This window comes from Lepidochelys kempii, chromosome 2 (assembly GCF_965140265.1).
Source record: "Lepidochelys kempii isolate rLepKem1 chromosome 2, rLepKem1.hap2, whole genome shotgun sequence".
Classification (NCBI taxonomy): Eukaryota; Metazoa; Chordata; order Testudines; family Cheloniidae; genus Lepidochelys; species Lepidochelys kempii.
The window spans coordinates 190,700,114-190,721,157 of NC_133257.1; the positions used below are offsets into that span (position 1 = coordinate 190,700,114).

The 21,044-nt window shown below is 43.4% G+C and overlaps 1 protein-coding gene and 1 long non-coding RNA gene across 18 annotated transcripts in view; one reads left to right on the forward strand and one right to left on the reverse strand.

The window, feature by feature from the left end:
* LOC140907384 (uncharacterized) overlaps positions 1–21,044 on the forward strand; it is a 105,375-nt gene that overhangs the window by 66,554 nt on the left and 17,777 nt on the right. For 2 of the 5 annotated variants that reach the window (XR_012157478.1, XR_012157479.1), the window contains exon 2: positions 18,253–18,463. This is a non-coding gene — a long non-coding RNA (uncharacterized lncRNA). Of the gene's footprint in view, positions 1–12,779; positions 13,059–13,368; positions 14,306–18,252; positions 18,464–21,044 lie in introns of those variants that run through there. The other 3 variants (XR_012157480.1, XR_012157476.1, XR_012157477.1) reach the window with 3 other exon arrangements.
* Positions 6,896–21,044, reverse strand: part of TMEM108 (transmembrane protein 108) — a 386,458-nt gene continuing 372,309 nt past the window's right edge. For 12 of the 13 annotated variants that reach the window (XM_073333193.1, XM_073333196.1, XM_073333192.1 and 9 more), the window contains 2 exons: positions 9,683–9,837; positions 6,896–7,236 (listed from right to left, as the gene is read on the reverse strand). In XM_073333193.1, coding sequence (XP_073189294.1) covers positions 7,114–7,236; positions 9,683–9,837 — 278 coding nt within the window. In that variant the 3' untranslated portion in view covers positions 6,896–7,113. Of the gene's footprint in view, positions 7,237–9,666; positions 9,838–21,044 lie in introns of all 13 variants that reach the window. The other variant, XM_073333203.1, reaches the window with a different exon arrangement.

Consider the following 21,044-nt stretch of genomic DNA (forward strand, 5'->3'; position numbering starts at 1 on the left):
ATCCACAAGGCTTGTTACCCTGTCAAAGAAAGCTGTTAGGTTGGTTTGACACAATTTGTTCTTAACAAATCCATGTTGACTGTTCCTTATCACCCTGTTGTCTTCCAGGTATTTGCAAATTGATTGCTTGATTATTTGCTCCAATATCTTTCTGGATATTGACGTTAAGGTGACTGGTCTGTAATTCCCCAGATTGCACTCATTCCCTTTTTTATAGATGGGCACTATATTTGCCCTCTTCCTGTCCTATGGAAGACACGAGAGATTCCAGGAGTTTTCAAAGATAATTGCTAATGGCTCAGATATCTTCTCAATGAGCTCCTTGAGTATTCTAGGAAGTATTTCATCAGGTTGTGCCGACTTGAAAACATAATACTTATCTAAGTAATTTTAACTTGTACTTCTCTAATTTAGCCTTAGATTCTACCTCATTTTCATTGGCATTCACTATGTTAGACATCCAATCGCTTTGTACCTAGGGGACTGCTCATGGAGTAAACTACTACTCAAAACGGGCATGAGTATTGAAAACTGGCTCCCAGCATATATGTCCAGATTCCAAAGAGTTAACGGGAACATAACCTACCTGGATTTTAATTGATTCAGAAATTAGAATTTCCCCTTCGCCCTCCAGAGTTTCTCTGGGTCTCTGAGACATTACATTGTCATTTCTCCAGACTTTAACTTCACCTTTACAACCATATGAAGCATCACATCACAACCACCGGCCTTCTGGCTAAGGACTGCACAAGAACTTGCAGAGTTAGCTCTACCAATTCTAGCAGCATATGTCATGCTTGCCACATTCTTTTTTCTGTATTTTTAAAACCCCCAATAGCATAGGTGCACATGAATGAAACGTACTGACTAAATGGAAGATAAAGGTTAAAAGACACTTTTTTCATTCTCTTTATTTCAGTTTTTCCTTATTGGGTGTTTGCATAGTATTGGATGGGTAGTTTATACAAGTAAATAGATGATATAATAGGCACGTGGCATAATGTTTTTCAGCAAGCAGAGGCCATGTATATTGACATGCATGGTCCAACAGACACATCAAAATTATAAAATCAGAATTGTTCCTGTTTAGGATTAGTATATGGGCATGTACCCAGGTGTGTTTGTGGTATACTGATGACAAGCACTGACCTTGTGTAGTGTAGGTTTATATATGGGTGTTCAGATGGGTCTTTAGTGGGGTGGATTTGGACTGGAATGTCCTCCCATATATCTATATGATAAGATTCCAGAATTGTCACTGAGTGTCTCTCTGAAGCTTATGATGTCTATAAAATCATTAGGAATTAATGGAAACAGTTACAAGCATGGTTGACGGCTCTTTTTGTTCACAATATCACCAGGTTCAGTCTGTTCATGTCCAGTTTTTGCATTTTCAGCTGTTTTGATTGTATGAGTTATATCTGTGTTATACGCAGCTACAATAAGGCATGTATCTATGCCCTGCCAAGAGTCCTAGACCATTGTGATAGCATAGGTAACTCAGCCAATCAGTGCCCTTACTCTACAGCTAATTTGCACACAACAGTTTCATTGGTGTAATGAGGGACGTTGCATAGATAGTGGCTTTTTTGGCCCAACTGCCATGCTCCAGCACACACCCTTCATTTGCCACTTACAGAAATCAGCACAACTCTCCCAGCACAACACAACCCCAAATACACACGGTTCCTCATTGCAGCACACACCCCTCATTTGACACCTGCATAAATCCACACAGATCTCTCAGTACAATCCCCTTACACACACACACACACCCCAACAGAACCAGTGAGCACGATAACCCCAAACATCACTCGGAAGCCTGGAATGTTTGTACAGTCAGTGTGCAGTGATAGAAACAGTCAAAAACTGAGAGCTCTTTTTGTTTAGAATATTGGTAGGTTCAGTTATTGCTGGGATTTGTGGTCTGTTACAGTCTGGTTTATAAATTCTCAGCCATTTTTGGTTGTTTTACATACACGACTTTATGAATTACACCTCTGTAACAGCATGGACTTTTAGCTTATATCTATAATAAAAGCTGCCTAGGTATGTGTTTGGACATTTGGGAGGTGATATTTGGTTTTGGATGTGCTTTCTAGAACTGAGTTTATGCACTCTAACAAGGACGCTGCGGTTTTCCTTCATTTGCCTGTTGTCACGAGTGATGAGATGACTGTCATTGGTATGAACCATTCTGCGTATAGTTTTTTTTAATTTGTAGTGTCTGATGATGAGTTCGATGATAATTGTAGCCACCATTATTCATTTGCCTATAGAATGTATGAGATCTGGGAACTCAAAATCATTAGTTTTTTTGGGGTGAGGAGAGAGGATAAGGAGGGGGACAGATTTCTAGCCAGTATTTCACTATGTCCCGTAGCCTGTATCCCTTATCCTTTTTGCTATCATCAGCCATGACCTTTAGGGTAGGAGCTAATTGGTGAAGTCCCAATGGAGTCTGTTTAGCATTTTGTAGTGATTAATTTAGTTTGCTGTCTCTAATAGACCTGTTTTATGCCACTCTGCTTTATATGTCTTGTTGATGTCTACACCCATAGTTTTTCCATCAGTGAATTATTTTGTGGCTTTTTTTATTAAGAAAAGGAGTGCTTGTGGCACCTTAGAGACTAACCAATTTATTTGTTTATATCCCCCCCCCCCGTTCCTCAGATGTTCTTGTTAACTCCTGGAAATGTGCTGGAAATGGCTAACCTTGATTATCACTTCAAAAGGTTTTCTCCCCCCCACCCCACTCTCCTGCTGGTAATAGCTCATCTTAAGTGATCACTCTCCTTACAATGTGTATTTTTTCATGGTCTGTGTGTATATAAATCTCCTCACTGTATTTTCCACTTTATGCATCTGATGAAGTGAGCTGTAGATCACGAAAGCTCATGCTCAAATAAACTGGTTAGTCTCTAAGGTGCCACAAGTACTCCTTTTCTTTTTGCGAATACAGACTAACACGGCTGCTGCTCTGAAACCTGTTATTAAGAAGGTTCATGCCAGGCAGATTTGGCATCTGTAGTATGCAGGAAAATTCTATACTGGGACGGTTAGATTTGCTAACTTTTTTTCATGGAGTGGTGGTGGTGTAAGCATGCCCAGAAATCAGAGGGCCCTGGTAGGTATATTTATTGTAGATGTTAAGATTGAATTAGCATCCTTGCATATGCCAACTAGAAATAACACATCCTTTCTAAGCCATGCCATCCAAAAAATCTTTACTACTTATTTCTAAATGCTGTTTCTTTAGATATGGGAGCTCTAGGATGCCTGATATGTTGAGTAGCATGTATTTTTCTGCATGGTGTTGTCTGTCTTTATTTTTCCAAAATCTGTGTTGAATAATGGGGCAACAGTGTTTAAATTCCTTACAGTCTTTGTATAAGTATCCTCCAGCTGTAAAATCTGTTATATGTGCTTAATTAAGACATTTAGTATTTCCTCAGTCCTTCACTCTGTAGAGAGCATTGTGTGAGATTCATTTGGAGTAGATTAAAGACTTGTGGTATCTTTTCAAACTTGAGAGTTGTATACGTTATCCAGTGCCAGTGGGTAATGCTAGCCAGGTAGGGTTATGGCCATGACCTCCTGGGGAATGTGCTGATTCAGTGACCTTATTAGGGAACCTTGATGGAGGGCCTTCTATAGAACCCCACTGGTAAATTAAAGGAGCACTCCCCTGGAAGTACCTTAAGGAGATGCTGGTGGTATAAACACTGCTTGTCTTTCTACAGGGGCGAATTCCCTCTTGTTGTAGAGACTGTTGCTGGCACAGAAGAGTGAAATTTGCATTTACATTGTTCGTACTAGCAAGTGTGACTCAGACCCTATGTACATATGTAGAGACATAATATATATTCTATTATTCCTATTCTACTCAAATATCCAATTTGAATCTACATTACAAATCAAACAGCTAAAAGTTCTCCAGTCTTTTTTAAATGATACTTTCAGTATAGTTTCCCCATATAGCATATAACAAATTCAGCCCTTGCAGAAGTTAAGTACAACTCTTATTTACGCCAACGGGAATTGTACCTGCTTCTGTAAGGAAGATATGAATTTAACTCTATTCACTGTCCCTTTATGCTTCAGATGATAAATACACAGTGTACAGTGTCCTGCAGCCTTTTCCACAGGCCAGATCCTAGTGAAGTTTGTTACACCCTAATCCGATCAGATGTTCCTCAAATGGAATGTTTATCATTCAGTCACCAGAGTTAAGGATGTACAGCTTTTGCCTCTCCGTTGCGCGTGTGTGCACTTGAATGCTCTCATTGTCTATATCCATATCCAATAACTTCTTGACAGTAAATCTAATTACCTATTAGAGAAGCAGAGAAACTATACTTCTCTGATTCAAAGACATGAATGAAATGACCAGTAACAGCCATTCTATCCTTAAAAGCTATGATTTTATGGTTCTGTGAAGATTGTGGCCCAGATTCGGAGTACTGTCTCAGCATTGTAGAAGGGGTGGGTCTAAGCTGCTTTTGTGGCTCCAAGATTCTAGCGCCAGCACTAGTTAGATTAATGATATATGCTAGACTAGTGGCACCCTGGAGGCTGCACTAATTTATGTCCAGCTACCCACAGCACTCAGGGCCAATCTGGCAGCAAGGAACAGGTAGATTAACGGGGCCCTGGTCACATTCCTGTTTATCTAGTCATGCCTGCCAGACCGTGGGACTACACTAGCTCTACAGCACCTGAGCATTCCCCTTATGCAAGGGAAATTTTTTGCTAGCCAAGTAAGCGGGTGTTCTGGCTTCATTGGAGTAGCACAAAGCACCCAGAGTAGGAGCTAATATCTGTCTGTCCAACTGGAAAACCCTGGCAGGGTCTCTACTGTCTCACAGTCTACCCCTGATTTAAACTGTGTATGCAATTAGCAACATTAAATAAATAAATAAAAATATCTAGTGAGTAAAGGATAACAATAGAGAGAGAAGAGCTTGGACCTCAGTCAATGAACAGTATAGGAAAGGGGATCTCAGGAGCAAAAAATGAAAACACATCTTTTGATGCCGGTACTAGGTTGTTCAAGGGGAGGACATGCCATTGATTTAGGTAATGACATTACAGTTTTCATTTTATTCTCTATTGCTTTTAATACATCCTGATATCTTGATCTTTATTACCCACCACTACTCATTGAACAGAGATCTTAATTAAGTTGGCTAGTTCAACTTGCAGGCAAGTTTTATGGAGGGCTCTCATTTACTGTCATTACACTATAGAATTTACTGGCAAAACTTCCATTGTCACCAGGACTTCAGTGCGAGTGTTGCCTGAGGGAGAGCAGGGTATTAGTCCCCTAGGGAACTATTCTTCCCTCAGTATTGCACATATTTGCTATCCAGATTGCTATGATCATCCTAAATCATTAGGCAAAAACTGTCTGATAGGAGGAGTGCTGGGGGTGTGGCGATCTCGCAGAAGAATGGGAGGTGCACTGAAGCATTCAGAGAGCATTGCAGGAGCATGCTGTATAGCTTATGTTGATTGGTGAAAGATGCAGCATTCACTCCCCTCAGCTCAGGCTGCTAGATGCTCACAGGAGGTAGTGCCTTATCCAAGCTGTTGACCTGGCTATCCGTTCCCTGCTGGGGCAATGACTGGACTTCTGCCAGGCTTGCTAGCCAATTCCCTAAAGCTCAGGGACTGCTAGCATCAGCATGCTGTCTGGGTCCAGCACTACAGTGCTAGGGCTGAGAGGGGCTCAGTGTGTTGTTGTCTGTCTTCCATAGCTCATCCCAGAGGAACAGCTAGAAAATATCCCAGCATATTAGATCACTGCACTTGCTCTATCATGCAAATCTAATGTAGAATTTGTGCCAAACAGGGGTGATATCTGTTTCACCTTTATGAATATTATATATCCATGTTCAAATATGTTAAGGGCTGATATAAAGAGGATGGTGATCAATTGTTCTCCGTGGCCATTGAAGATAGGACCAGAAATAATTGGCTTAATCTACAACAAGGGAGATTTAGGTTTGATATTAGGAAAGACTAACTATAAAGATAGTTAAACTTTGGAATAGGTTTCCAAGGGAAGTTGTGGAATTCCCATCACTGGAGTTTAAGAACAGATTGGACAAATTAATATGCAAACTAGATACCATTAACTTGGGTTTGAATAGAAACTGGGAGTGGCTGTGTCATTACACATATTGAATCTATTTCCCTAAAGTTAAGTATCTTCATACCTTCTTGTCAACTGTTTAAATTGGCCATCTTGATTATCACTACAAAAGTTGTTTTCTCCTGCTGATAATAGCTCATCTTAACTAATTAGCCTCTCACAGTTTGTATGGCAACTTCCAACTTTTCTGTATGTATATATATTTCTTCTTACAATATGTTCCATTCTATGCATCTGATGAAGTGGGCTGTAGCCCACAAAAGCTTATGCTCTAATAAATTTGTTAGTCTCTAAGGTGCCACAAGGACTCCTGTTCTTTTTGCGGCTACAGACTAACACGGCTGCTACTCTGAAACCTTGTTCTTGAAGAAGCTGTCCTGAGCCATTGCTTTTTAAACTGCTCACGAGTACCTAGAGAAGATTCTGTAGCCAGACCCAAACCAATTTGGGCTGGCTGAGGTAAATACAATTGGTGAAACCTAGTGATCCTGTCTAAAGTGGGGTAACTGTGGAGTTCCATTCTGGACAAAGTGCAGTAGAAGTCTGTCACTACGAAAGAGTGCCCATGGAGAGACAGAGGAGATTCACAGGTGCAGGTTGCCCCTGCATCATGACAGGGTGTAGTACCAAACAGGCACTGTTTTCAGTGAAGCTAACCTTACCTGGTGGTGATACAGACTAAACATTCTGTATAAGCATTTAGTAAATGACAGCAGGAAAAGCAGTTGGTTCAATAGATGTTTTGCTTAGAAATACCTTTATTTTATAAAGCCACAGTTTGCTCTGTAAAGTTTTACCACACTTATAAAAAAGAGGTTGACAATTCTTAGGGGGGAAAAAGCTGAAAACATTTCTCATAATTCAGGGTTACACAAAGATTATATTTATAATATATATATGTATTTATAATTTGGAGACACTAAAGATGGAACTGCAATACAAGGACAGGTGTGGGGTCATATTTCAGACACTTGCTCATGTCCTACAAATAGTGTTTCTTGACAGAATGGGTTAACAAGGACCATCCCACTGTCTCTGTAATCACCATTGGCTGGGGAGCGTGGCTCAGACAGATGGTCCTAGGAGAAAGAGAGAAAAAGAGCATGAGCTATTTAAATTCTGTTATCTACCCTCGGTGTACATTACAGCACATTGCTGTGTGTGTTTATGGAATATAAAGGAATGTGGTTACATTATAAGATCTATAGAGTTTAAAGCCAAGAGAATATGTGCAAATTCTTCAAAGTGTCCCCTAATTTTGGGCACCCCAATTTCTGGATATCCAGCTTTAGAAAACCAGGCCTTGATTTCCAGAGGTTTTGCCAAACTGCAGTCAATGGGAGCTGTGGGTTGTAAAATCAGACCACTGCTTACTCAACTTGGCCACCCAAAAATTGAGTAGCCCAAAATTATAGGCCATTTTATAGAATTTGGCTCTATATGTCATTTTGCTTTCTTCAAATTTTGCAAAAGTAATATTTTGTGAAATTTCATATCCATGATTCCCAGCCAGTCAGCTACAGGAAAGACTCTCCCAAGCCTGCATAGAAGGGAATTATGGGGGAATGAATTCAAAGATACGTTTTCAACCTCTTTTTTTAATGTAACAAGAGCGAATATGTGGTGCCATGGTATCCAGAAAATGTCGATGACATTAACAGTGGAGTCTGTTCCTTTTCCACTTCATATTAGTGACAAGACAGCAAAGAAACATTATAGTTGCGATTCTGGCTTTGGCTAAATTTTCTTATAAAATTAGAAATTGCAGAGCCGCAAACCCCATGTACTTACTGGGGTCAGGAACAGGGATCAATAGAAATTTATTTTTTAAAAATGAATCTCCACATTAAAAAAAACAAGGCAAAAATATCCACACATTTTTTCAAAGGGTTGCTGTATTTCATATCTATATCTATCCATCTCAGTGCTCCTACATAATCTCAAATGGCCAGCCAGGGGTCCTGGACGTATGAGGGCATTTTGGGAGACTCCCTATGCTGCACTGATCCTTAGTTGCGTTTTTGGCCCCTTGGGGCCACTAGCAGGTCATACAATATATTCTCTAATACTATGTCAAATTCAGTTTTAAATAACTCAAGTTATAGGGCTTCCACCCCTTCTCATTTTGGTGACTATTCCACACCCTAACACAGGGGTAGCCAACCTGAGCCTGAGAAGGAGCCAGAATTTACCAATGTATGTTGCCAAAGAGCCACAGTAATAAGTCAGCAGCCCTGCATCAGCTCTCCCACCCCGCTCCTAGCCCCTCCCACCCACCAGCAGCCCCGGGGATCAGCACCTCCTCCTCCCTGCCCGCACCTCCCGATCAGCTGTTTCATGGTATATAGGAGGCTTGGGGGGGGGGTGGAGTGGGGGCAGAGCCAAGGGTTGAGCAGTGAGCACCCCTTGGCACATTGGAAAGTTGGCGTCTGTAGCTCCAGCCTCAGCGTTGGTGCCTATACCAGGAGCCGCATATTAACTTCTGAAGAGCCGCGTGTGGCTCCAGAGCCACAGGTTGGCCACCCCTGCCCTAAAAGATCTCACCATTAGGAAGTTGTCTCTTGGTGTGGCTAGAGAGGAGTTTGTGGTTTGGTTTTGAATTGAGTTAGATGATTGCCAGTTAACTAAGTTAACCAACAGAATTGTAAATGATAGTCTAGACACTTCCCAAAGGCTTGTTTCTGGACACAAATGTTTGTCACTTACCCAAACCTGGCTCACTCAGCTAACTTGAATTAAAATAGACACTAGTGTAGACACTTGTTTAATCCTTTATCCTTTGCTTAATTTCATCCATTATTCCCAAGTTTACATTCTTGAACTAAGCCAACTAATTCCTCTTCTTCCAAGCTATCGAACACTTCTCGCACTGGTGAGCACCTACCCATGTGAATAGTTCCATTGAAATCAATCAGAATGCTTGGGTAAGTGCTCACCAGTGTAAGTAAGGGTTTCACAGTCTTACTGGCAGGTGTTTACAATTTTCTCTTACTTGTAGAATGCACCCCTGAAACTGTCACAGGAGAAGCTACAGAAACCTCTTGAGAACTGGACGTTCAGACATCTTTTATGTTGTTAACTTCCACTGTGCCATCATCATGATATATGGGCACATTACAGAGATTAAGCTGAACCACTGTAGACAATAATTGGCACAAATCATACTACTGCCACAAATACCCTGAACCACTCCCACTCATTGAATGGAATGCTATACTCAACTGTAGGCCCAAATTAAGGCAAGGCCAAAGTGAACAACCTTGTGTTGTACTGCTTAACCCAGGGTGTTCAGTCCTAGGAATAGACAGCAAGAGCTTTCTGGAAAAACATAACTTTAACAACAGGACACAGAATCTTTGAGATACAGTAAGTGTGTCATCACATCACACTGGGGTGAGCTTCCTTGAAAGGTTGTTTCTCTGGATGTACATAAAGTTTTCAAAAGAGTTTATTAATATTATTCATCTAGTATGGTTTCAGTAAAGCTTGTCAGTCGCTGGATATGTTACCATGCAACTATGGTACCTCTGAAGTTTCAAGGGACTGGATCTCTCTTGGTAACTCTACAGCATGCCTGTTGAAGTAGTCCATGGTGATAGCATTGTTCCAATAACTCAGGTTGTTTTCTGGGTTAGATGTCTTTTTCTTCCTCCTCATGCAGCAGACTGTCAGCAGAACTGCTGTTAACAGAAAAATTACAAGAATTTGATAGTTTCTGTGGGAAGTCACTTAGTAACTTGGATTTGTTTCTCAAGACACGTGGCCATATTGAGATATCCTTACTCACATGGAATAGTGTCTTACTCCACTGCTGTTATGGAGCAAGATGCTACTGAAATGAGCAAGTGTTTCAGAATCTAGCCCATATAGAGTATGTTTTGGGCTTTGCAGAAATTGCAGCTTTTCCTTACCTTCTGAGGCCACTTTTAGAATTTGCTGCAAGACCCAACCCTCTTGTTTTTGATGAAGCTTTTGCACCATGGCTGGAATGATATATATAAACCACAAATAGCTTCTTAGAACTTCAAGAATAGCAGAATACTCCATGAAGTCCACTATAGACCTCACTGCATATATCTGTTCTACCTGTGCAGTACTTAGATCCTGCAGTAAGGAGTATGTTAGCAGATCATAAGTTAGATATATAGACAGACAGACACTGCCAATCAGCTGCAAATACGGATCCCGTGAATAAGTTTGTGAGCTAGTATGTTCATTTGGAAAAGCATCTGCTTCAGGTCATGGAACACTGGACATATGCAGTGATGCTGGAATTCATATTACTAGCAGGGTAAATATAATCAGCTTCCATAGCGTGCTGTTGTAACCTAAAGTGACTGAGAAAGAGTTCTTCAGGATTGCTTTCAGTATACTCAAATCTGTTTTGATTTGGATCGAGAGGCTTAATCTTCTTCTTCTTACTTTAAAAAAAAAAAAAGCTTAAGAATCTGGGCAATTTTATTTAAGCCTGCCAAACTCATTTTGCTATATGTACTAATCTCAATGGTCCATGTAACTGTGGAGATTTAAGCACACACAGGGGTTTAATTTTCAGTGGGGTTCAGGTCGATCCTTTATTTTGTAGGTTCAGTTTGTACCTACAAAACTTGTCCCTGCAAAAATAAATTGTGGACACAAATCTAAAGCATTTGTACTTTTAAAGTACCTGATTTACACCCACAATGAGTACTTGGTGATGAATGTACTTTCATTTGCACCTATAAAAAGAAGACTGCCCTTCTGAAAATGTACTCCCTAATGTCTAGATCCCTAATCAGAGAAAACGAGAGAAAATATTCATGAATTAGGAAAAAAATACTTTCTCAGCTCCAGCTAAATTTACTTATTAGGATTGTAGCCTAAGGGAAAGGAAACAATTTAGAGGGGTCAGAGATGCTTTGTATATTTTGACAAACATGGCAAATGTGCGTTTGCCATGGATCTAGTTTCACATCCCATTTATTCACAAAGAATGTCAATACAAAAGCGTAAGGCTAGAGCTCTGTTTAAAATAGAGTAAGCTACAACAGAGGAATTGTTCATGGGTTGAGTTCAGGCAGTCTCTATCTTAAGTCACAGCAAAAGACATGCTTATACTGTAAATCTCTTTATTAAAATAATGGAAAAATATTTCATACCATGCTTGCACATTTCAAAACAGCAGGCCATTATGACGCTATTATCCAGACTAGCCTCAATTTATCCATTACTAGTAACTTCACTTCCAGTGCATGAATTTCCTTAGGGTTTGATTGTGCAACCCTTAGTCACGCTGGTGAGCACTGCATGAGCAGTCCCACTGAAATCAATTGAATTGCTCTCCCTGAGAAAGTACTCAGTCATAAAAATTGCACAGTCGTGCCCTTATCTTTTCAGACTATTCAACCAGTGTCAATAACCACTAGATGTCTCCACTCTGCCCTGGAGGCATGTTAAGACTGGAAAGTGAAGCAGAACATGTAGTTATCCCCATTGGTAGGCTATATAAAGTGAGTATAACAACAACAATACTCCTTCAATTTTCCTAGCTGCTATGTAGTGGGTGCTCTGTAAATGCCTAAAATAGATAGAATTTTTAAAGTTGCCTGGAGATTTAATGACAGGACTGCCATTAAAATCAGTGGGAGATGTATGGTTAAATTCTGGGCAGATCTTTTGAAAAATCTAGGATTTACAGTCTGTACAATTATGTCACTATTGTCAGTGAAATATGAGGTTTGTCTCTGAGATCTGGAAAAACAGTGGTACTATGAGCAGTGAGAAATTTGTATTTATTCAAAAGGCATCATAAATGTGTCCTGGGCTATCTTGTACTTCCTCTATGAACATAACTTTCTCTCCTCTCCCCCACCCTCCATTATGTTTTTGGAATGTGAACTTGGGGCTAGATCCACAAAGGGACTTAACTGCCTGTCACTCAGGTGCCTAAATTCAACATTTTAGTAACACTGAGCTCTTCAAAACTCCTACTCAGTTGCCACCTAATCCTGGAGGTGCCTAAAGTTCCTAGGCCCTTATGTTTCCACTGGGAAAGTCCTCAGGGCACCTAAATGTCTGCCAGTTAACATGCCCACAGGAGCCTGTGTCCTGACATCTGTGTGTTCATGCCTGAGCTGCAACAGAATTCTCAAACTAGGTGTTCCCCCACCACTGGGGCCCTGCTTCAGGCAAGGATTCAAACCTACAGTGCCCAACATCCCAGGAAAGTGACCTGGCTAGTGGGCTGTTAGATATAATGAGGATCCCCACCTTCTTCTCAGATTTTTTGCAAGAAAGGACTGACAGGGCTTAGGTGCCTAACTCCTGGAGAAAGTTCACAGCTGTGAATCCTGAGTGGAGGCAGGCACCCCCTGAGAGGGGACATAGGCCCCACCCCTCTCCTTAGCATTCCATACCAGCTGGCTAGCGGGGGTGTCTCACAGCTCAGTTTGCTGGCTTCTGGGAACCCCTGCTTAGGTGCTGTGCTCTCCCTGTGCATGGTATAGAGAGCCTGGGCACTTCACTTAGCGCTCTAGATTCCACTAGGCAGGGTGCCTAAAAGTTAGGCATTGCAACGTCTAAGGCCAGGGCCGTCCCTAGGCATACCCAGAATACGCAGCTGCATAGGGCACCATGACATTTGGGGCACCAGCTCTGGCGACCAGCCCTATCCCTTAGCCGGCCGCCCCCCTGCGGGCTGTGCCCACTGCAAGGGGCACGGCCGCCCCTAGGGGGGTGTGGAGCCCCGGACAACTCCCTCCGCCCCACCTCTTAGCCTTCCCGCCTCCTCTGCCCCACCCCCATTCCACCTCTTCCCCCAGCGACCCCGCACTCCCTGGCAGCGGCGGGAAGCGGAGCAACCTGGCCCCAGCCCGTTCTGCTCCGCCAGCTCCCAGCCACCTCGCTCTGCTTCCCGCCGCTGGTGAGTGCGGGGGCGGGGGAGACCCCCTCCCCCGAGCGACACGACCGGGGCGGGGGGAGCGGAGCGGGCTGGGGCCGGCTCGCTCCGCTTCCCACTGCCGGTGAGTGCGGGGGTGGGGGAAAGGAGCGCCCCCCTCACTCCCTGGCGGCGGGAAGCGGCTCCAGCCCGCTGCGCTTCCCTCGCCCCGGCCCCAGCTGCGTCGCTCGCTGGGGGGAAGCACCATCTCACCGCCGGTGGGAAGTGGAGCACCGCGGCTGGGGCCAGGCTGCTCCGCTTCCTGCCGGTGAGGGGGGGACCCCTTCCCCCAAACCTCCTCACCTGAGTGACGGGGCTGGGGCTGGGGCGAGGGAAACGGAGCAGACTGCTCCTGGTCCCCTGCTAATCCTCTTGGGCCTCCCAAAGTGGCCCCCCACAGCTCCTGCCTCCCGGGCCCCACAGACCTTGAGCGCAGCCCAGACCCTGGCGGTGGGGGGGCGAGGAGCAGGTACCCCCCCCCCGCGGAAGCCTGGGGCTGCATATGGCTAGGGACGGCCCTGTCTAAGTCCCTTTGAGGATCAAACACTTAGCTCTTCTGAGTACTGCCGGATTGAAAGGCCAGAAGAATGAAGTCCTGTGTTTATTACAGATTAAGTATAGCAGCAGTGAAAGATCCCCTATGCTGTCTTTTCAAGGTGCTTGAACCCTAAGCAGGAGAGACTGTTTTATGAAGGGGATTTCTGTCTCTGGGCTCATTCAGTCCTTGGCCTCTCTGCTGAGACTCACCACAGTTAACACTTATTGGCACGCTGGTTGGCAAAGTTTATTTTTTTAAAAAAGTAATGTAACATAACACATATCTAAATGTACTTCATAAAAGTGGGTATAAAACTACAGTATTATACCAGTTATACAGATGGGGAAACCGAGGCAGGAGCAGGTATAAGTGACTTGCCAACTCACAATACTGGGAATAGAACCCGGCTCTGTTGGGTCCTAATCTAGTGTTTCATTTACCAGAGTGCTTGGGGGTACCTATACACGGTTATCTTATCTGTATTATGGAAACACCCAGAATGTTCCAGGACCTTTCCGTTCATACAATCTAAGACAGCAACTCCCAAACTTTACTGGTTCACATACAACCTTCTTTAAAAATTGTGAAGTGAATGGATGGATCATCAAGCATGTGTACCCAAGTTTGGGAACCCCTGATCTAGACTGTCAGACAGGAAATCCTAAATGGATGAAACGCACAAAACACAGTAGAGGTGGGTTGAAAATATGAGGTAACAGTAAAGACAACAGAGTAGAGTAGAAAAAAAAGTCACAGCTTCCATCTTGCTTTTTTCTATAATGTGTCTTGTACTCTAGTGAAGACTAGAAATTAGTATTGTTTAACTAATGCTGCAACATCACATTTCTTTTAGTGAGGTGTGAATCTGTTTGGATAAAATAAGAACCAACTACAGCTTTCCCTCAAAAATTTACCTGAACCCTCAGCAAAGCTTGATTGACCTTTCCCTCTCTATTATATTTCATTTTTTGCATAGTCTCTAACTATAAGGCAAGTTTTCCAGAACTCAGATCATTCTTGTAGTTCTTTTCTGAACCCTTTCCAATTTCCAGTATTATTTTTCAACTGCGAATACCAGAACTAATCAAAACATTCCAGTAATGGTCTTACTAATGCCATATACAGCAATAATACCATCTCTCTAATCCTATTCGATACTCCCCTTCTTATGCATTCAAGGGCTGTTTGCCCTCTTCACTATTTAATATTATTATATTACTGCATCCAAAAAAAACACCCCTATGTTAAAAGAACTTCAAGGCTGCAAAATCAAACATTCAAAAATTAGGAAATGCCAGACTTAAGGATGTCTCTGCTACCTTAATTCTGCCTCCCTTCTGCATTATGATAGTCTTTAATTGCATGATCACATTGTATTTTCCACAGGATCACTGCCTCATTCAGTGAATGAGTACTTATTCAATATTTCTTTTTATCCTTATTCAGTGTGTGGCCCCAGACCTTACTCACCACACAAACGTTAATTAATTTTCTTCACAATGCCCCTGTGATATTACGTGGTAGTATTATCCTCATTTTAGAACTGGGGAATTGAGACACAGAGATAAAGGTAACAATTGGTAAAAGTACCCACTCATTTAAGGTGCACAACTTGAGACGCTGAGGGCCTGATTTTTCAGAGTACTTAACAGTTTTATAGCACATTATATATTCAGATCACAGCTGTGAATGCCCTGCATTTCTGCAAATCTAGCACCAAGTGTCTCATGGTAGGCACCAAGAAAATGAGGAACATACAATTAGTGGCCAGCTGTGAACACTTTTTGGTTTGAGTGACTTGCCTGGCATCACATAGGAACTCTGTGTTAGAGAGAGGGATAGAATCAAATTTTCCAGGGTAGTACTGAACTGCCTTAACCATGAGATGATCCTTTCCCTCCCTGCAATCCCTTGCCTCCAACTTCTGCAACAAATTAGGAAGCAGTCCTACAGACAATAACCTCCTTCACTACACAACACTTATACATTCCCAGAGCAGGTCTAGCATGTTACTCCTGAGGAAATTCGGCACCAAAAAAATTAAATATTCTGCACACAGAAATTAAAAATGCTGCGCACAATATTTTAAAATTGTGGAAAATTCTGCTTATTATATTTGTCAAAATAACACAATATAACCACACCATTTTTATTATTTGCTGACAAGTATTTTGAAATAAATTACAAAAATAATTGAAAATGGTGTGATTATACTCTTGTTGTGTTTCTGTGTTATTTTAACAATATGCAGAATTTTGCAGAATTTTAAAATATTGTGCACAGAATTTTTAAATTTTTTTGTGCAGAATATTTAATTTTTTTGTGTAGAATTCCCTCAAAAGTATCAAGGTTCTGTGTGGTGCAATCTGGGTGCAGGCAGCTCAGTGGGGGATCTAGGTGCAGGGGGGAATCTGGATGCACAGGGGCTCAGTGCGGGTTTCTGGGTGCAGGGGGAATGAGACTCTGTAGGGGAGTCCAGGTGAAGGTGGTTAGGGCTGTGCAGGGGAGGACTGTGGGAGTGGGGCTTGATGGTGGGGGGTCAGGGTGAAGCTGATTGGGGTTCAGTGGGGTGGGGGTCCAGGTGTGGGGGGCTCCTGATGCAGGGGATGATGCTTGGCAGGGTAGGGGATTGGGGCGCTTTGTGGAAGGGGGGTTTCGGGTGTGCAGCTGGGGGGAGGGGTCACTGTACAGGGAGCTGCTCCCCCGTCCACCCAGGGTAAGTTTCTGGGGCTTGATCTGACCCAGTCCTGGCTGCTCCGTGCAAGGGAGGGGGAACTCCATCTCCATCCTCCCCATCTCCCACCCAGCTGGGACTAATGTCCCTGGGTGGCCGTGGCATCCCCAGACCTCTCTCCCCAACTGCCCGAACAGACATGTCTGAGCTGCAGAGCTGCCAGGGAGGGGTCATTGAGTACTGATGCAGTGGCTCTTTGCTTCCCCACAGAAACCTTTTTCTTCAAGGAAGCAGAAAGGAATCTGTGGGGGGGAGGGGGCATTTTTCTGCTGCTCCACAGGGGCACAGAATTTCCCCAAGAGTAGCATGTGCACTGAGAGGCAAGGGAACTGTGGAAATAGGTAGTAAGAGGCTCTGCTTACAATTATAATGCCTACACATAAGTGGGGTGAATTAAGGTTGCATGGGCAACTTTTAAATCTGACATCTCCTAACTTTTGAGAACTTGACTTTACAACTTTACCATTCTTTTCACATTGTTTTTTAAATGTAATTTCCTTACTTTAAAAAAATTTGGAAAAAATCTAGAAATTCCATCATGTGGAACCATACTGACCCCCAGCTTGGGTTACTAGCAGTATTTGGACCTTAGACCACTACCACTTAGCTAATGGAGTAACTGGTGGTAGTAGTAGAAGATTAAATATGCGGTCAGCTTCTAGAGGAGGTCGAGACTCACTCTTTGCCAGGGGTTTCACATATATGTGCGGACAATAGAGATACGTAAATACTCAGGACTCTTGGGTTCAGTTGCAGGTTCTGGAGAGCAGTGTGTTTTTCCAAAGTTATAGACCCTTCTGTCCCTGTATCCGCCACAGGTTTATCTCTGTACACCTTTCTTCCTATCTATCCATTCCTAGCTCCTGTCCCCTCTTCCTCAGCTATAATCTTCCCTCTTATTGACACCTATATTCCCCTCAGTACCCTGTCCCCCTCCCCTTCTGCTGCTTCCCTGACTGGCTCCTATCTCCCACTGCTTCCCCCCACATCTTTTGGCTACTGTTCCCCCCTTTGAAAAAAGAACAGGAGTACTTGTGGCACCTTAGAGACTAACAAATTTATTTGAGCATAAGCTTTTGTGAGCTACAGCTCACTACACTGTCTCTCTCATTCCTCACCCCTCTTCATTCTAAACCAGGCTGCTTTCTTCTTCTACTCAATACCTGGCTGTCAGCAGTGGAAGTACTAGGAGCACAAGAGAGAGAGAGAGTCTCCCTGTTCTCTTTCCTGGGGTCTACTGCTATTGTGAATTGCTGGGAAAGTCCTGCTCAGGCCAGCCCCTGCAGCCCCATGGTGGAGCACACACAGTGTAGTCTGCACATAGGAGCTGTGGAGGGCTGGGGCATACTCAGTGCAGACAGAATCTTTGGAGACTTTAGCAGCTTTACTCTAACAAGTTTCCCTTGATCATGTGTGAGCTGAGTTTTTTTTTTTAAAGGCTCATACCTTGTGAAAATAGTTTTTCATGGGAACAGTAAAAGCCACATATCTCACACACACAAATTTCAAGTCCCTGCTCCAAAGCATGGAGACACTAGAGCATCTAAAAAATAATGCACTGATTGTAAAAATAATGTGAGCAAAACAATGGATTTTTCCCTAATCTCACCTGCAGAAACAGCTCAATTGTTTTGGCTGAAACTTTCAAAACAAAAAGCAACCCCCCTTCCCAGAAAAATTCAGCCCGAGGCAAGCACCGAGAGTGGAAAATTTCAACTCAAGTGGTTTAACTTGCAGTTATATGCAACTGAAAACAGGATCTTAGAGTGTGTGTGTATATCTGTGTGTGTATATATATATATATGATAAAGAAGACTAACTAAACTACTACTAACTACCCTATGAAACTTAAAACTATTTCTCTTTTGTCACTGACATTGGGACGCGGCTACAAAACTCCATGTCAGGCCAGAGATGGTTGAGAAGGAACTGAGGGGGTTGGGCCGTGCGTATGATAGATGAGGCGCCAATGGTGCTGCGAGACCACCACTGGGCATGCACGACCCAGACGGACACTGCTGCTGAAATTCTCCGATCAATGGCACAGGGGTGCACCAACACCTGAAGTGGAGCATCCACAGGGGGACACATCTCGAGGAACCTCAATTACAGTACCAGGTGAGTAACCTTCTCTTATAATAGGAAGTGCCCAGCAACTTTAACAATAGGTTTTACTACCTACACTGCCTATATTATTATACTATCTTAGCTATATTACTGTTATTATTGAAGTTCTTTACTGACAAACAGCTGCTGCCAGCTGGACACAGGATTCACTACACTGTGAGTTAGGGGTGTGATTCCTCTGCTCGTATACAGATACTTGCTCAAATGAATAGCAGTGTAGCTGCGGTAGCCTGGTAGCAGCAGCAGAGACACCCTTGAGCCATGCCGAGGACGAATCCACCGGTTTCAGGCAGGTTTGGACTCGGCATGGCTCAGCTGTGCCTCTGCTGCTCCTGCCAGTGCCACTGTGGCTACAATGTATTTATACTAGCGCTTGACCGATGGGCGCTCGCATGAGTACATGTCCATGAGCAGGGGAATCACACCCCTAGCGAGTAGTGCGGAAACAGCCTAAATCTCAGTCTGATCTCACTTACAGTGGTGCAATACATCTGCATGAAACAGGGTGAGCTCAGAATCAGGGCCGGAGTATCTATCTCTTGGGAGAACTAGACCACAGGACAAACTTTCGTAAATTCTTCAATGAAGGTTGGCAAAAGGCACTTTTGAGCATTCCCCAGGCGATGAAATATGAGCTAGGCAGAGCTGAATCCAAGGCAATACTTCATATGTTCTTGGGTTCTGCTGATGTTTCCACACTGCAAGCCAGCCTCCCTCTCACATTTTCTGTTATCAGCAGAAGTGGCTAAAGGAATGTACTGCTGTGCGTCCTACGGCCAGGTTTGTATTCTTCTACATTTAATCATGTCACTAGGTAATTACAGAAGGATTTTTTTCACTTTTTTTTTTAAAGAACTTGGAACTTGAGGGATCAGTGATGTGAGTTTTAAAATCATTTCACATCCTACATTGCGACTGGGAGTGCGAGAGAGACCAAAAATAATGTTCAAAGCTGCCTGAAGAACATCACAAAAAACTGTGACAAGTTGAAAATAGCGATCTCATTGTTCTGTGGCACTTTGGGAACATAACAGTATTTAGCCCTTTTTATCTGTGGGTCTCAAAGGGGAGTTATTAGTCTTACCCTCATTGTCTAGCTGGTGAAACTGAGGCACTGAAGCAACTCTCACAAGGTCACATAGGAGAGCTGGACATAAACCCCCAGTCCACAAATTCCCAGGCTGGGCTACTAAACTATTCTGTGTCATGATAGGTGATACTGTGCATTGATTGATGTGGTTAACCACTGAATGGCATTCCCTGTCATATGCCAGGGAGACTTAAGAAGTTTGATGTAGCCCTGAAAACAGGTACTTGTAGATTTGGTGGATATTGTGACACTGTCACCTTTACATTAGCTATGGTCTGAGATAGCAGTGTTCAGATATGGGTTGGAATTAGGTTTATAGTGGGTTTCGGTTTGAGGGCAGACTAAGGCTAGGGTGCTGGTTCACATTTGAGTTGGGGAGATCCTATGCTACTCACTTGCCTCCTGATCTTGGCAAATTTCCATCTGATGAGCAGGATCAGTGAAAATGTAGGTGGCTGCTTGAGGATTTTTAATCCCCTGGGGACAAGCAGTGCAGTTCCTGCAAAAACCCTCATGACTCCTCTTCCCTTGGACTTGTGGAGATGAGAACTGCAGGAGCTGTGTAGTTTCCCCTTCTTCTGGTTCCATGGGATAGGAAAGTGAAGGCACCTCCAGAGGCTCCTTAGTTAGCAGTAGATCCACATAATATAGAGAAAACCACTCCTGCAGGTAATCTAGCTGGCCCTCATGGTAACAGTTGGGGGTGGGGGGAAGTGCTAGAGTGGAGTATGTGGGTCATGCCCTGTATGTGGGGCACCCAGAGCAGTGATGTCTCCTCCTCCCAATATATTGTATGTCCCTGTACCTATGCACAAAAGAACTACTTCTCAAAGAAGGCCCTTCTAAGGGTCTCATCAGTTACCTGGGGAAAAGTGCTGCTCCTGCAGGTTGATAGGAGTAGTAGTAGAGATTATAAGTGTCATGCTCCTCTAGAAAAATGTGTGCATTCGCTTTGTGAAAGCATCCTCAAGAGTCAATTGATTTGAGAGGTCTTATTCTAGAAAGCTTCATTTATGGGCAAATGAGGTTCTGTAGCTGGGGACCACCTGAAGTAGAGGGAATGATACTTTACGCACAGTGTGATAACAGAAAGCCTTTGGAACGTGCTGGAAAGTTCTCATATTTTGTTTTGGCTAAATCTGCAGGCCTACTGATGGAACACACTTCTCCTCACGGAGGTGGGAGCTGGGTTAATTTGACTCCTGCCTCTCTCTCTCCTCTCTTTCTGTTGTGCAAAGGCACCCATTTCCTCCCCACACCTGTTTCTCCTTCCCTTTCTTTAGGGAGTTGGGAATGCCAAGTGCTGGCAGGCCCTACCTCTATCTCAGCAGATAGGGAGACTCGTACTCCCTGGCAGACTTCTCAGCATGTAACTGTTGGGTCAGTGCCAGTTTCTACATCTCTTTTCAGCCCTCCCAATTCATGCTGCCTTCACCCTGCTGGTTCCCCATCAGAGCTGGGAACCGGTAGCTGAAGAACACC